Here is a 13,675-nt window from a genome sequence, read left to right as displayed (position 1 = left end):
GATGCCCTCACTTTTTTTATTAAAATAGAATTTTAACTTGTACAATAAAAACATTAATGACGAGAAAATATGCTTTTTTCTTTTCCGCCTTTTCATGCCACTAAGACCTGTGTCAAACGTCGTGCCACTGCCGTGTCGAACTCAATTGATAGAATTTGGCACGGCAGTGGCACGACGTTTGAAACCATTTAGTTCAGCAACTTACATTAAGTTCGACACGGTTATTAAATTCGACAGGGTCTGCCGTGCTACACGGCAGTGGCACGGCTCAGTTTCAAACGTCCCCCTATTGCCGTGCCGAACTCAATTCATAAAATATGAAATGTATATTTTAAGTGTTTTGACTCTCCTGTGCCTGACTGCGACGTTTTCTTTATTTTGAATTTGGTGCGACTGAATTAAATTCGACGTTTGAAACCACTGCAGTGCTATTGCCGTGCAACTGCCGGGTCAAATTCATTTGAGTTCGACACGGAAGTAGCGCCACGTTTGAAACGGACCTGATGAATCATAATCGGTAACTCCTACGCCCCTTGAAAACTCTTAATCAAACATAAGGTGTAATTATGCGTATGAAGGCCAACTTTATCTCGCTGTTGTCTTTTCTTCCTCCGCCTTAAAAAAACCTGCGCCTGCTACGCTGTCTACATGGAATCTATTTGCTTTTAGCGGAGCTCTGGGGCGCGCGAAGCGGAGCACCATAGGTAAGAAAATTTGGTTATCTATGTATCCAAGAAATTTTAGTTCTGAGAAAATCGTCCGTACGTCCGTACGAACGTCCACCCCTTCATGTACGCCGGGGTGAAATTTTGCATTTCAAGTACTCGCGATTTCGGCGGTAAATCGCATAGCCACCTCCCGGGGGGGGGGGGGGGGTACTCCTATATATGGGCTATAAAGGTACGTGTCGCGCAATACCACATGATTTTTGAGGTTATCGGTCCTTAAATAGGGTATCTTTTTTGACCCTTATGTTTCTGTGTCCCTGGTGTAGTCCTTAGATAGGGTAGCTTAATTGTATTATCTAAAACTGGAGTGTGAAAACGCCCGCCTAAACGAACATTTTTTTTAAACTAGGCTTATTCTAGTATTTTATGCTTGATGCTATACCTCGAATGTTACAGAGAAGAAATAAAGTTTTCCTTTTCATGCTATTAATAATTTTGTTTTTTCCTTGAATAGTTTTCGCTTTCTTAGTCCTTAAATAGGGTTAGGGTTCACGAACCTTTTCGGCACACCCCTATCCAAAATTCGCGGGAGTTACCCCCCCCCCCCCCCCCCCCGAGCCACCTGGACTTTTAGTGATAAAAAGCAACAACAACAACAACAACGCCGATCCTTTCTTTCGACTTAATTTTGATGTCTACATTGACGTGAATAACAGAGGAAGAGGTAAAATGGAATGTCTAATTCAGTTTATTTTCAGCCCCCCACTTTCTGTTTCGCTCCGCCGCCACTGTATTCCTTCGACTTTCGAATGAAGCTATGTTTTCTGGTTCAACAACAGGGAGTGTCACTGTTTCTGGTGCAAAAACATGTGTCACTTTCGGTACGACAGTACCGAAAATGTAGCCTCTGCTCGCAGGGTAGTACGACAGCAATTTGTTTGGCGCAATTGCCACCGAGTACACCGACTCTGTCTATTTGCTTTGTGACCGCGATAGGTCAGATTGCGAGTGCAATGACTCTGTTGACAACTGGTACGAGCCAGCCCGCAGTGGGTCATTGTGCACAATGGCCATCATGTAAAACGACTCGTTAAATTTAAATGACTCATTTCATTTGTTTTAGAACAAGCAATCGTTGCAACTTTGACGAAAATATTTCTTTTCATCAGATGGAATATACATCAGATGTCGCTAAAACTCGGAACACCCCGAAATATTTAGAAAGGAAAACGATTAATCTACGAAGAAAAGGATCTTACCTCGCCTCTTGAAGTGGCCCTGAAGTTTAATAAACTATGCAACGCAACGCAAAAATTTGTTTCAAAGTAACGGAGAAATGCACGCGCAATATAACGTTCAAATAAAATTCAAAGCAGAGGTAACGTTACATGCGCGCGCTGACTTTGAAAGGTTTAAAAGAAATTAAAGTCCACATGCACATTCATTTCAGCTGGGTCCAGTATCCGGTGTCTGAATATCATTCTGTCCTTGATTATCATTCGGCATTTGATGGCAGAAATCACGTTTTCGCTGACATGTGTACAGACCCCCCATCCCTCCGATTTTTCCTGAGGGGAGGAGGGGTCTGTACACAGGCTAGCTAAGAAAGGTACAAAACGCGCTGAACATGATGGGATTAGGACGTTATGATGGTATTGTGACCCGCAGATTCAGCACCAAACTTTGTTTTTTCTCGATTTCTCCCACTTCAGAATATGGACAGACTGCCCACGAAATCACAGACAACCCAACGACGGACCGCACTGCTAAAAAGCTTGCATTTGATATAATTTTAGTGCAATTTATTGAATACATGTTGCACTTATCGCCTGCGTGGACTTGTTTATTTAGACTTGAAGATATATTCATTTTTTTTTTATTGGATAGATCAAACAAATGATTTTCTACAGTAACTGTTCGCAAGAGTTCTGTAACTATTCTACAAATTATACTTTTATAGCTAAGTTCTGTTTTCAGTCGCAAATCTTTGAAGGAAAAATTGCTATGGTTAGCTACTATTCGGGAGCGGCGAGCGTGTGAGCAATGATAAAATTATTTGGCAAAGTGTTCAATTCAATTTTTCCGGGTCCAAAAAATTAGAAAGTTTCGCGAAACACTAGCTTAAAAACATTTATGGGAGCTTTTTTGCGCCACCTTATTAGTCTTTTGGGACGCACGCCGAGGCACTCTTGCCAGTTTTGTGAACTGGCTATTGCGTGTTACGTGTTGCGAGTCACGTGTGACGTGTAACTTTTGGCAAGTACCACGAGGCATTTTTCACGAGTAGCAAAACATTTCGTCAGTTGTTTTTCAAATCAACTGAAAAAAACAACCTGTCTTTAAGAAACGTAAGCATCAGTAAAAGCATGAATCTCTGTTTCCACGTGACAATGAGCTTGTCCTGATGACGTCACTGTTTAACCATACACCGTTTTTCTTGACGAGTCTGAAATTCAGACTAAATGTGACTTTTCAAGGGCCCATTATCGTATCTTTTGAGGCCGTTGCTTGAGAAAAGTCTTTAACTGTCACTTAACATAGCGACGAGTATATGTGACAAAATTTTAAGACACTGTTTCCGAGAGCGAGTGTTCTCTAAGTGACCGGTTAGCACTATTCATGATTATCTCTGTTCTAAATACCAGAAGACCTTGCCTCGTCCCAGGCCGTTGCTGATTCTCTTACTAGGCGTGTATGGCATTTTAAGACGGATAATTGGGGGGTTAAAAAAATGACACTTTAAGAAGGATAAATGGCAAGTTAAAAAAAAAAAAACAACAACAACCAAGACTTGACCACTTTAGTGGCTTTAGTCGAAAACATACATGTGAAAAAGCAAGGCAAAAAACTGATCCGTACAGCGAAGAGAAAAAGAAAACAGCGGTGAAACAAAAATGCCAATATCGGTTTCACAGTAGACTTCGCTCATTTCGTCTCTTATTCGTTTGCGTTACTGTGGCAGAGAATGTGGACTCGGGTGGCAAGTTAATTAGTACTTTTGTGTTGCATTCCGGGCGCTCTTTTCATATCCTGATCGATGATTAGCGAAATCCCAAGCGCGATACATTGAATTACTTTTGGCAAGCCGCAGTCAATATCAGTAGGTACTTATTGGTCCACTACATCTTTGCTTTGCATATCATTATATAATACCAAATTCCACAAAATAAAGCTTCAAGTTTGCGTTTTGATCCTTTTCTTTGAGACTCTGTCGTGCTTTGATGGCGTCTCTTTTTCGATTTTTATAATTTTCAATTTCCTCTAATATTTTTCGTTTGCGCAATTGCAAACTAGCACACTTTTCGTTGGCAATCTTGATTCGTGTATTTGCATCATCAATTCGCTCCAATATCAGCTCCTGATATTCTATTTCATCTTGAGTCAGTGGCCTCGGCGATTCCAAATAATCCTCTATTCCATCGTCAGGGCTTTCCTTAATTACAAAAAAGTCATTCTCCCTCTCATCCACGACTCCAATTTCCCACCTTTCCTCGTTCATTTTCTCTATTTCCTGGCCCACTTTGTTAACTTTCTCCTCGGCACTCGAAGTCAGCTCCCTGGCTTTCTTCAATCCTTCTTTGATGAACTCAATTTGGCCACGCAACTCAAGTCTTTTGTATACAAGTCGCAACTTCTCAGCTTTCTCTCTCCAAGTTTCAGTTATATCTTCTAGTATGTCTTGATACTCGTGTAGCTGTTGACTATGTGAAATGATCCACTTCACGTTCTCGTCAGTTCGCTTGTTTTCCATCTTTAGTCGCCACTGCGCGTCTGCGAATCTTCGATGGGCATTCAAAATTTGCTGTTGTAAAGCCGTCACCTCCATCGCTGTAAATTTGATGCTGTTCTTCCAGAAAAAAATTCTTCCAAAGAGGCAAGAAGTCTAGGAGATAACAGCACCTTGATACCAAGCAAACTATGCGAGCAGATATGTCCTACGGAAAATGCTAGCCACAATATTAATGGTATGTGCCACAAGTGCTCCAACTTTAATTCTAACTTATATTTATCTGTGTACTCGAAACAAATAAAACTAACCAAGCATACAAATGTTTAGAGGTGTTGGTCGGTATATAGGTCGTGAGTTGTATGTCACGTTTTATTCGTTATGTTCCCGGCGCTAAAATGCTGAGGTGTTTTTGATCATCTTGTCGTTTTATTTCATCTCGGTCTTTTCCATTCTCGACTTTCCCTTATGCGAAAAGCTTTGATCCGACTGCAAAATTCAAGAGTGACTGAAACACGGAGAGATAGAATGTACCATACAAACTTTTCATTAAAGAAAGATGACCGAACTAGACCTACACAATTTACAGTGTGACATAAAGAAACGTTAAATAAAGAGTTTATTAAGAACTAAAGGTCTTGTTTCATCTAGCTAGCCTGCGTGGTAGGCGTCGAAAGGTGAGAAAGAGAGAAAAAAGGGGGGGTTTGTTCACCTTCTCCTCCCCCCTCCCCTTTTTGCGCCTACCACGAAGGCTACATCTAACAGTTTAAACAACACTATATCTCCACAGAGCATGTCCTTTTACTCAGTGACATTGGCGAGCTTTTAAAAGAACTGTAAGTATGAGAGATTAGGTTCGAGTCAACTTCATTCCCAGGCTCCTCTACATTTCGTGTCCTGGAACGAGCGAGAGAGAGATGGGGACGAGTAGGAGAGATTAAAAGGAACAGGAAGAAACTAGATCACTGCGGACAAACCTGACTTCGAATCTACTATTCAATCTAGTCATCGCACTCAAATCTAAGTCTGTTCTCTAGACGTTTTTCTCTTCTTTTTTGAGGATTTCAACTAACGCGCAAGCAAAGGGAGGGCGCTACGCGCGAGAGCGTGGGTGAGGGGCGAGAACGAACGCGGAGTTCGAGAAATAAGGAAAAAAAACGTCTGTAGACTTCTAATTTACCCACCCCAGCCCCCTGCTGCTAGCTGTCAATAAATCTCCCGCAGTATTTATTTACAAATTCGCACATGACCAAATAGAAGGTCTGTCGGTAAACAGACTAAAATCTTAAGCCTCTCAACTCTTTACGACTACCTATATCAAACTAAGTGTCCAGTCCAGCGCTCTTTTCTCCCAGCACGCGAGCACCCCCGTGGCTGCGCACTCGCTACATAAAACACTACCACGAGCGAACAAGACTGTGTGGAAGTATTTTGAAACGAATGTCCATGTTGCCGCTTAACAATCCCAGGTAGCCTGGGATGTGCACTCTGAAAATTGGACCGTCTTCTTGTTAGTTCTGGATGGAAATTCTCTGATCATTAGCAGTAAAAGTCTTGAACGCACAACCTTTGTCTGGCGTGATCCACATGTCTCAGGCATAAAATTATACATTAAGAACTGTGTCTACTCCGGCTCAAGCACACAGCATCGCGTGAGAAACGTGGGGCGTGGTGTTCAAATACCATCCATGTACAAAACAAGTTTAAGTAAAATCTTTCTGGGATAACTACGCGTCCACCTGACCTCTTCTATTCTTGTAAGTCAATGACTAGATCGTCATCGCCCTCATATATATTACCATGGAAACTAGAGGATCCTGGAGAATCGTCGTTTTCACTGCAAAAATTTCAAACGAAGACATTTTGATTTAACACTGTAAGACTGGCCTCGAGAGAAACGCTTACTAAGGCTGGTTTTCGCTAGCGACGGAGTCGGAGTCGTAATCAGAAGCGTAGAACTTTACTTAAGAGCGTTCTGATTCAACTCAAGACTCCATGTGATATGTATCATCAAGTGAAAACTGGGTCTTCGGAGTCACAAGCAGAAGCCGAAGAACTACGATTGCTTTATTCTTCCGCTTCTGCTTCCACCTCCTTTAGTACACTAGGGAGCTTTAGCTGAAACATTCAACCATACGCTTGCCAGGCAAACTGCTGAATGAAAACGCTTGGTCTAGATAAAACTTCGGAAACAATTTAAATGTTGGGTTAAGAGAGACGGTTTAACGATCAAACATGCTCCCCTAACAATTTCTTCAAACAATGAAGCTGGGCTAAAATCTTTGATTGTTTATCCAAGGCTGAACTGTCACAGGAAAAATCGCCATGATAACTGAACTTGCATGCGCCCGACTGAATAATTAGCATTGCAATAGCGTACCTCTCTCTCTCGTCGTCTTCTACATTAAACATCTCCTGTGGCAGTTCCTCTGTGGCTTGAGGAACGTGAGAAGCTTCGTGGTTACTGGATTCAGATAATTGGTTAAGTCGTTCCAATTGTTGCTAAGCGAATTTGAAATAATTAAAAGAAGTATTTATCAAAATAATGAATAACTCAAAAGGGTGTAGATTAAAACATTGCACTGTTTTAATAGTCAACTCATTAGAAAGATTTAGAGCCACGTTTATGCCAAACTACACACGTATTACTTCCACAAAAAAAAAATTAATAAATAGTTTACGCCAGCTTTACCTCTAACAATTGTTCTGGACAGTTTTTATCTGCTTACTTTCTATTTTGAGAAAATCTCAAATTGAATCTGACGTTTGCCGCTTGCCGTAAAAGAGAAAAATTGGCCCCAGAGCCAGCCTTTCTTATGGTAAGTACCAAGAACAAGCGGTCTCTTGGGGACAAAATTAGAGAACGACAGAGAAATATTCGACCTTCACTTTTTTTTTTTTCCTCACTCTTTTTACGTCTCTTTTGTACTGTTTCTTTTTGTTGACCTCTGGCTAAACTTCTGCGATCACGTAAAAAAGTGCCAGAAATTTCATATTCAAATGCTCTGTTGTGTTACAGAGGGTAAATCAGAGGACTTGAACAGTATGGATCGCCCAACTGCGATATAGACCAATAAAAATCACTAAAGGAAAGGACGACAATGGCAGGCAATTGATAATTTGAAAGTGGTGGCATTTAAGAAAAGGTTAAATTCAATCTTACATGATCCACCATAGATGAATGGTCCCTTGGTGGGTCTGGCACCGGTTTGGAGCTTGCGTGAGGTTGTTTGGGAGATGATACAGCTACAAAAAAAAAACATTAAAAAATACCTTACGGCATAAGCAAGTAACTTTGTACTTTAAGAAGTTGAAAAGACCTGAGAAAAACTAAGTAATTCCACCCAATTACAATTAATTTCTCGGCAAATGTTCGTGCAGATAAAAAACCAAACCCGCCATATGACCACCTACACACTTGTTTTTCTGGCCTAAACAAAAGTCCTGTCACCCCATTACAACCAACAATCAACTTTTGGAATCCATTTTCTCTACAACTTTACCGGCCTGGTTAAGATGACCAGTGGTGAACCTTGTGAGACTGATTTACAAGTGAGAAAAGCAAAGAATATGACTGAATATTTTTCTGTGAAGTTGATTGTTAACATACTACTTATTAACTGAGAGTGAGATCATTACAGGGAAATCTCAGACCGCGGCCTTAATGTATCGCTTGGTCAATACATCAAGGCCGTTGTCTGAGTTTTCCCTGCAATGAATGAACAGACGAGGTTAATAAGTCATTTATTATAGGCCTTTTCATTATGGACCTGGGCCTGCAATCAATTAAAACCAACAACTGGTCAGTGGATAACTTTAAAAAACACATCAACTCAATGAGTTGTACACTTGAGCCTGCGATACAGTCAGGTGACACTGGTCAGCAGATACCCTCTTTGACAGTTGTCAATTGACCATAACATGGATGTCCATAAAGATGTGCAGTATCAGGTTACACACAGATTGTATATTATGCCTTGAACACCTTGCTAATAATGCCCAGTCATTACAAAAAAACAGCCAATCAGAGTGCACGTACTATTGTAGCCATATAATAAAAGGATATAACCAGAGTATTGGGCATTTCTGGGGAAAAAGGAGAATCTTCTCTCCCTAAACACTAAGGAAGGCCTCACCTGATGTTCAGGCTAACAAGGATAACAGTAGACAACAAGCTATGTACTGTAGCAGCATAGAATGATGGGTAAGATTGAAAGCAAAAATGTCTCTTTCTCAATTCCAAAAGAATGACTGCATAGACCCTTGTTTACATAACAGCTTAAACTACACCTATAAATTTCTCAAAACGTTTCTTTTCTTGCTGTATTAATAATTAATATCAACTGACCTTGTTTAGAGATGCGTACGACAGTTCTGTGAGCACTGCAGTATCCTGACTTGGATCTTTTACTGATTCTCTCCTGACACTGATTTCCCTATCACAGAAGTACAATGTAGACATCAATATAATATCAGATGCAGCGCACAGTAAGGGCACCTCAAGAAGATGTGGCATAACACAGCCTGTATTTTCTAAAGCTTCCAAATTGGCAAAGCGTTGCAATTTCTGGTTTCCCCCAATCATGCGAATAGTGAATATTCCAGGCTTAAGCAGTGATGTTAAGATAGCTAACAAGTTGTCCAATGAAGAGGGAGTTCACCATGGAAGAGACAAACCATGATATGACAGAAAGAGACACCCAACAGATAGATAGATTTATAGGGAATTAACCTGAAAGAGGGTTTATAGACCAGGAGTACAAGACAAAATTAGGTAGCTATGTCTCAATCCTTAAACCACATTTTAGAAAACAAAGGCAACTCAAGCCTTTCTTGATTACTGGTCTCTAAAACCAAGAGATCAAGCAGAAGCCCTCAAAGAAAATATATTAGTTTCTTTGAATAAAACTATAAAAAGTAGAGTGAGCATGATCATCTCTGAGAACGCAGTCCTGAATAGGACTGTTGTCAATAGTGACTGACATTTCAACAACCTTTGTGGTAGTCATCTTCATAATCAAAGTGAGTTGTATCATCAGTTGATAGCATTATTAAAACTCTGGTTATTGACCTGTTTGGTCAATTATGTCACAATGTTATAGGTTGTCTGTCAGTTTGTCGAAACGTTAGACACTATCAACAACAGTCCTGTTCAGGACTATGTTCACTCAGATGATCATGCTCAACCTTCTTATGAAATTACTCTTGGGTTTAAACCATTCACACTATAAAAAATAGTTAAGTGTTGAACTGTGCAAGGTAAACAAAGATTCCCTACTTACATTATTCACATATTTACATTGAATTGAACTTTTCGTTTTGGATGCAGCTGTGGTTGGTTCACCTCCCTAAAATTAAAGAAAACGAAATTAATGTTAGTCAACTGGCTACCAGGGGGTAAAGCAGTAAAACCTATATTTCTTAAGCCAGGTGGGAGGTGGGGAGGACTCCCATACAAAAGTGACAGGGATGCTTGTTGTCTCGCTTAGGGCTGTTAATTTCAGATTTTTTGATCCCACTTAGGGTGACTGGGATGGTCACCATGTTTGCCAATTCACGTATCGGTTACAGCTGTGCATAAAGAAATTTAAAAAAAATGTTCTGACACTGACCACACAGAAATCTAATGTTTAAAATACAACACAATAAAAACTACTCTAGCTCTTATTTAGATGTCTGTTTTAGTATGGTCTCCCTTAAGGGTCAGTTTAAGCTTGAGCCACAGCCACATTGGTCTCCGTTAGGGGGATTAATTTTCATTTTCCGAGGAGCTTCCCCGTCACTTTTATATGGGAGTCCCCACTTGGGCTCTCAAGAAAAGGCAAGATAATTACCATTCAAAACAACTAACAATTGAAATACAAGCTATTCAAAGGTACTTCTATTTTGCACTGCTAACTGTACATCTATGCAGTACAAGATTGGTCTAACATTTGCCGTTAGTCTGTGTAAGAAATCTTAAAATCTGATAATTATAAAATCAAAACTTCTGTGCATTAAATGAAAGATGATCATTGCAGTTATAGACACAGTTACAAAACGAAAGCCTGAAAAAAAAAAACATCTTAGTACGGGATTTGAACCCTTGTCATCTACAATATCCGTGCAGCGCTCTGCCAATTAAGTTATCCAGCCAACTGGGAGCAGCTCATTGAGTTGGTTTGTTTACAAACCCATGAAAGGATGACCATGAAATAATGAAAATATGAAAATCATATAACTATAGGAATTGCAGGGTGAAGAATTTATTAAAGAATAATTCCTGCACCACTGTTTATAACTTTGTACAGTAAGGTTGCGCCCACATCTAAATGGCTGATTGGTTGTCTATCTATGCTAATAACATGCTACAATGGTAGGTGTTTGACCTGGTCAGTTTATTTCTTTGGAATTTGTGAATAAGGTACAGATTTAATTAAGAATTAACTCACAGCACTGCTTGTTCCATCTGAAGAAGGATATGGAAATACCCCCATACTTTCGGATGGAAGTCCATGATTGATGGCTGCAGGTGCTTTCTTTGGCCTGCTAATTGAAAAGTAATATTTTAGGATATTGCAGACACTTGGCTCTGCCCTTTAGTCTCCCTACTTTAGTATTAACACTGCAACGTAAGCAGCCCAACTGAAATTTAACCTTCAGTTCAGAGTTATGAAAGCCACAGCTTCTACATTCACCAGAACAATAACTGTTTAAACAATATTATTTAAACAGTTTTAAATTAAGTGTCATGACTACATGAACAGAAGTGTTAAAAGCCTACCTGCTAGATGGTGTAGGATTCTCTGCCACCAGGACCTAAAATCAAAATTAATTTGAAAAGAAAAACCATAATTGATAAAAATAATAATGATGAACAGTTGTAAACAAACAAAATGGAAATCATCATGCACTACATTTTCCTACGTCAAGTGTTTTCTGTTGGCTTTTCTTCAGTTAATGGGCAAGTGAGGTATAACCTAAATCCCAACCAGACACTGGCATAGAGTTCTCAAACTGAAAAATTCTGCCTCACCCAACACCGCTGAGAAAAGCACAGTTGGCTTCAACTTAGTTTATCATGAAACATCCTAGCTGATTTATTATTATTATTATTTTTTATTTCAATAAGAGAAAAATTTAGCCCACTTCCTAATGATTATATTCAAGATGGCTTTGTTACAAGGAATGACACCTGCCCCTTTGGGTGCTTTCTTTTTTTAATTTGACAAAATACTTGCAACTAGTTGAACACCACATGCCTTTGGTCCTTCATTGTCACTGACACCAGAGGAAGATGCTGTACCCTCATCATCTAAAAACATTAAAAGTTCTAACCATAGGTACAAAAGTATTGGATTTAGATTATGATGTTCAACACTTAAACCACAGATAGCATTGCAAGGTTGACACAACTAGTTAAGATTCTGCTGTTGGAGTAACCTGAGATCAGGCTCTATTTTCATTTCGCTTTGTAAATAACATTCCAGCGGGCATGGCGATTAGAGAGAATGTATAAGAACTGCTCAAATTGGGCCTGATCTCAGGTTACGTTGGAGATAAACTATTGGGTTTGTCACTGCCAGAGATGACTCTTTGTTGTCCCATTTTTCTTGCCAGCTTGCCCTGGCCATTCCAACTTGCACAAATGAGCCTGCTCACAGCTTACACTGCATCCACACTTAGCAAGTTAAGCAGGTTATTTTTTTAAGAAACTTAGTTAAAAATCACCATGTTTTTGTTGAGAGCGGTTACTAGATAGAATGACCTGGAGGGTATGAAAAAAGCACCCAAAAACATGAAGTTTGGGAACTCAAACCTGGAGATTTCCAAAATATGTTTTTTTAGAAAAAAAAAATGGCAATTTTTTCTTCTTCGAAAGCTAGGGCTCCAAAGTCTCTGTGTCAGTTTGAGATTCCACTTCACAAGTATCCACATCCATAGGAATGCGAGTAACCATTTTGAGTTTGTTTTTGAGTTTGTTTCATCTTAGCAATCCTATGTTTCATAAGAATGAAGGTTGAAATCGGACCCAGGTTTCCCCCAGAATCAGATTTTCATTTCGTTCATTATGAAGACAGATTTTTTGAAATAACACAATTTGTACTGGAACTGTCAGGAAATTTCAAGATTTTATGATTCACCATGAGATTTGGAGGTTAAATTGTGAGACCGTGAGTTGACAGCCCAAACCATGAGTCTCACAGTCAAACTGTGAGAGATGGGTTTCTGAACTGGACAACACTCAGTTAAAGAAACAGATTTGTCAATGTTTTACCTGATGAGGAATGATCCACATTCTCATACTGAAGGAGTCTGTCTAGTAGAAAACTAGAGAAAAAAATTATAGATCAAATATTCCAACCTTAAATATTGACAGCAGCTGACCTGAACCCTTCATAGCCAAGAACAACGACTGTATTAATTTAGTGATTGCCATTAATTTTTATCCAATGTATATGAATGGTAAATCAGGGGCACCAATCAGAATCAATAATTGCTACTAAATGGTTTTAAGAACTTTATAAAATGTTCTTTTTTGAAAGAAAACAAACGATTTAAGACTAAATCATTTCTTTTGTGTACCTTTTATCTCTAGAAACTCGAAGAAGTTTTTTCTGAACTCTTCTGAGCTCTTCTTGAAAATATTCTTGTTCCTGTGATAGTAAGCACATAATAACTATTATTAACAAGTATTAAAAAACACTTCAGCAATTCAGCCGGGCATAATAATAAGTAGCAACTTTATATATATTATTGGTTGGTTGTAACTCAGAGGCCATACTGAGACAATTCAAAATTTGAATTTGCTGGCCAAACCAGACCATTTAATTCATAAATTAGAGAATTCCACTACTTATCAGAACTGTCATCCATTCCATATTGGTATGCTTGGTAGTGATAGGTTTTACAACAGTTATTGTAAGCCTACTTTATGTTCAAAATATGATTACCAGTCTAGCCACCAAGTTTTGACTTTCAGTAAGCACCCTTAGAAACCAACTTCTAATCATTCTGCTTAAAAGTATTTCAAATCAAGGAAAATTTTCAATGGTTCAACAGTTAAGGAACAGATTCAAGCAAAAGTAATATATTATTTCGTTCTTAGCTTTTAAAGCCATGTGACTCACATAGAGCAAGAACTTCAGTTTCCTCTTCAGTGTCTTGTACTTGTCTCTGTAGTTAGGACTGTCTACACTGTGACTGTTATTTTCTGATGAGATTAAAACATTAAAATATCAAATACCAATGATACATAATAAAGTAGAGTTTAACTGACTTGAAATTGGTTAACCAGAAC

The 13,675-nt window shown here is 39.1% G+C and overlaps 2 protein-coding genes across 2 annotated transcripts in view; both read right to left on the bottom strand.

Moving 5' to 3' along the window:
- Positions 1 to 3,595: 3,595 nt before the first annotated feature.
- On the bottom strand, positions 3,596 to 4,597 carry LOC140951497 (uncharacterized). The gene has a single exon (XM_073400755.1). It carries the CDS (start codon positions 4,492 to 4,494, stop codon positions 3,811 to 3,813), a length of 684 nt encoding a protein of 227 aa, XP_073256856.1. The 5' UTR covers positions 4,495 to 4,597; the 3' UTR covers positions 3,596 to 3,810.
- Positions 4,598 to 4,685: 88 nt separating this feature from the next.
- LOC140951498 (uncharacterized) overlaps positions 4,686 to 13,675 on the bottom strand; it is a 10,024-nt gene continuing 1,034 nt past the window's right edge. The window contains exons 2-12 of the mRNA XM_073400756.1: positions 13,506 to 13,588; positions 12,961 to 13,031; positions 12,653 to 12,705; positions 11,637 to 11,689; positions 11,159 to 11,193; positions 10,827 to 10,923; positions 9,678 to 9,743; positions 8,744 to 8,831; positions 7,559 to 7,641; positions 6,776 to 6,897; positions 4,686 to 6,232 (exon numbers count right to left, since the gene is read on the bottom strand). Coding sequence (XP_073256857.1) covers positions 6,145 to 6,232; positions 6,776 to 6,897; positions 7,559 to 7,641; positions 8,744 to 8,831; positions 9,678 to 9,743; positions 10,827 to 10,923; positions 11,159 to 11,193; positions 11,637 to 11,689; positions 12,653 to 12,705; positions 12,961 to 13,031; positions 13,506 to 13,588 — 839 coding nt within the window. The 3' untranslated portion in view covers positions 4,686 to 6,144. The remainder of the gene's footprint in view (positions 6,233 to 6,775; positions 6,898 to 7,558; positions 7,642 to 8,743; positions 8,832 to 9,677; positions 9,744 to 10,826; positions 10,924 to 11,158; positions 11,194 to 11,636; positions 11,690 to 12,652; positions 12,706 to 12,960; positions 13,032 to 13,505; positions 13,589 to 13,675) is intronic.

This window comes from Porites lutea, chromosome 11, assembly GCF_958299795.1.
Source record: "Porites lutea chromosome 11, jaPorLute2.1, whole genome shotgun sequence".
NCBI lineage: Eukaryota > Metazoa > Cnidaria > Anthozoa > Scleractinia > Poritidae > Porites > Porites lutea.
Note: the sequence above shows the minus strand (reverse complement) of the source record. Positions and strands in the feature narration are given on the sequence as shown.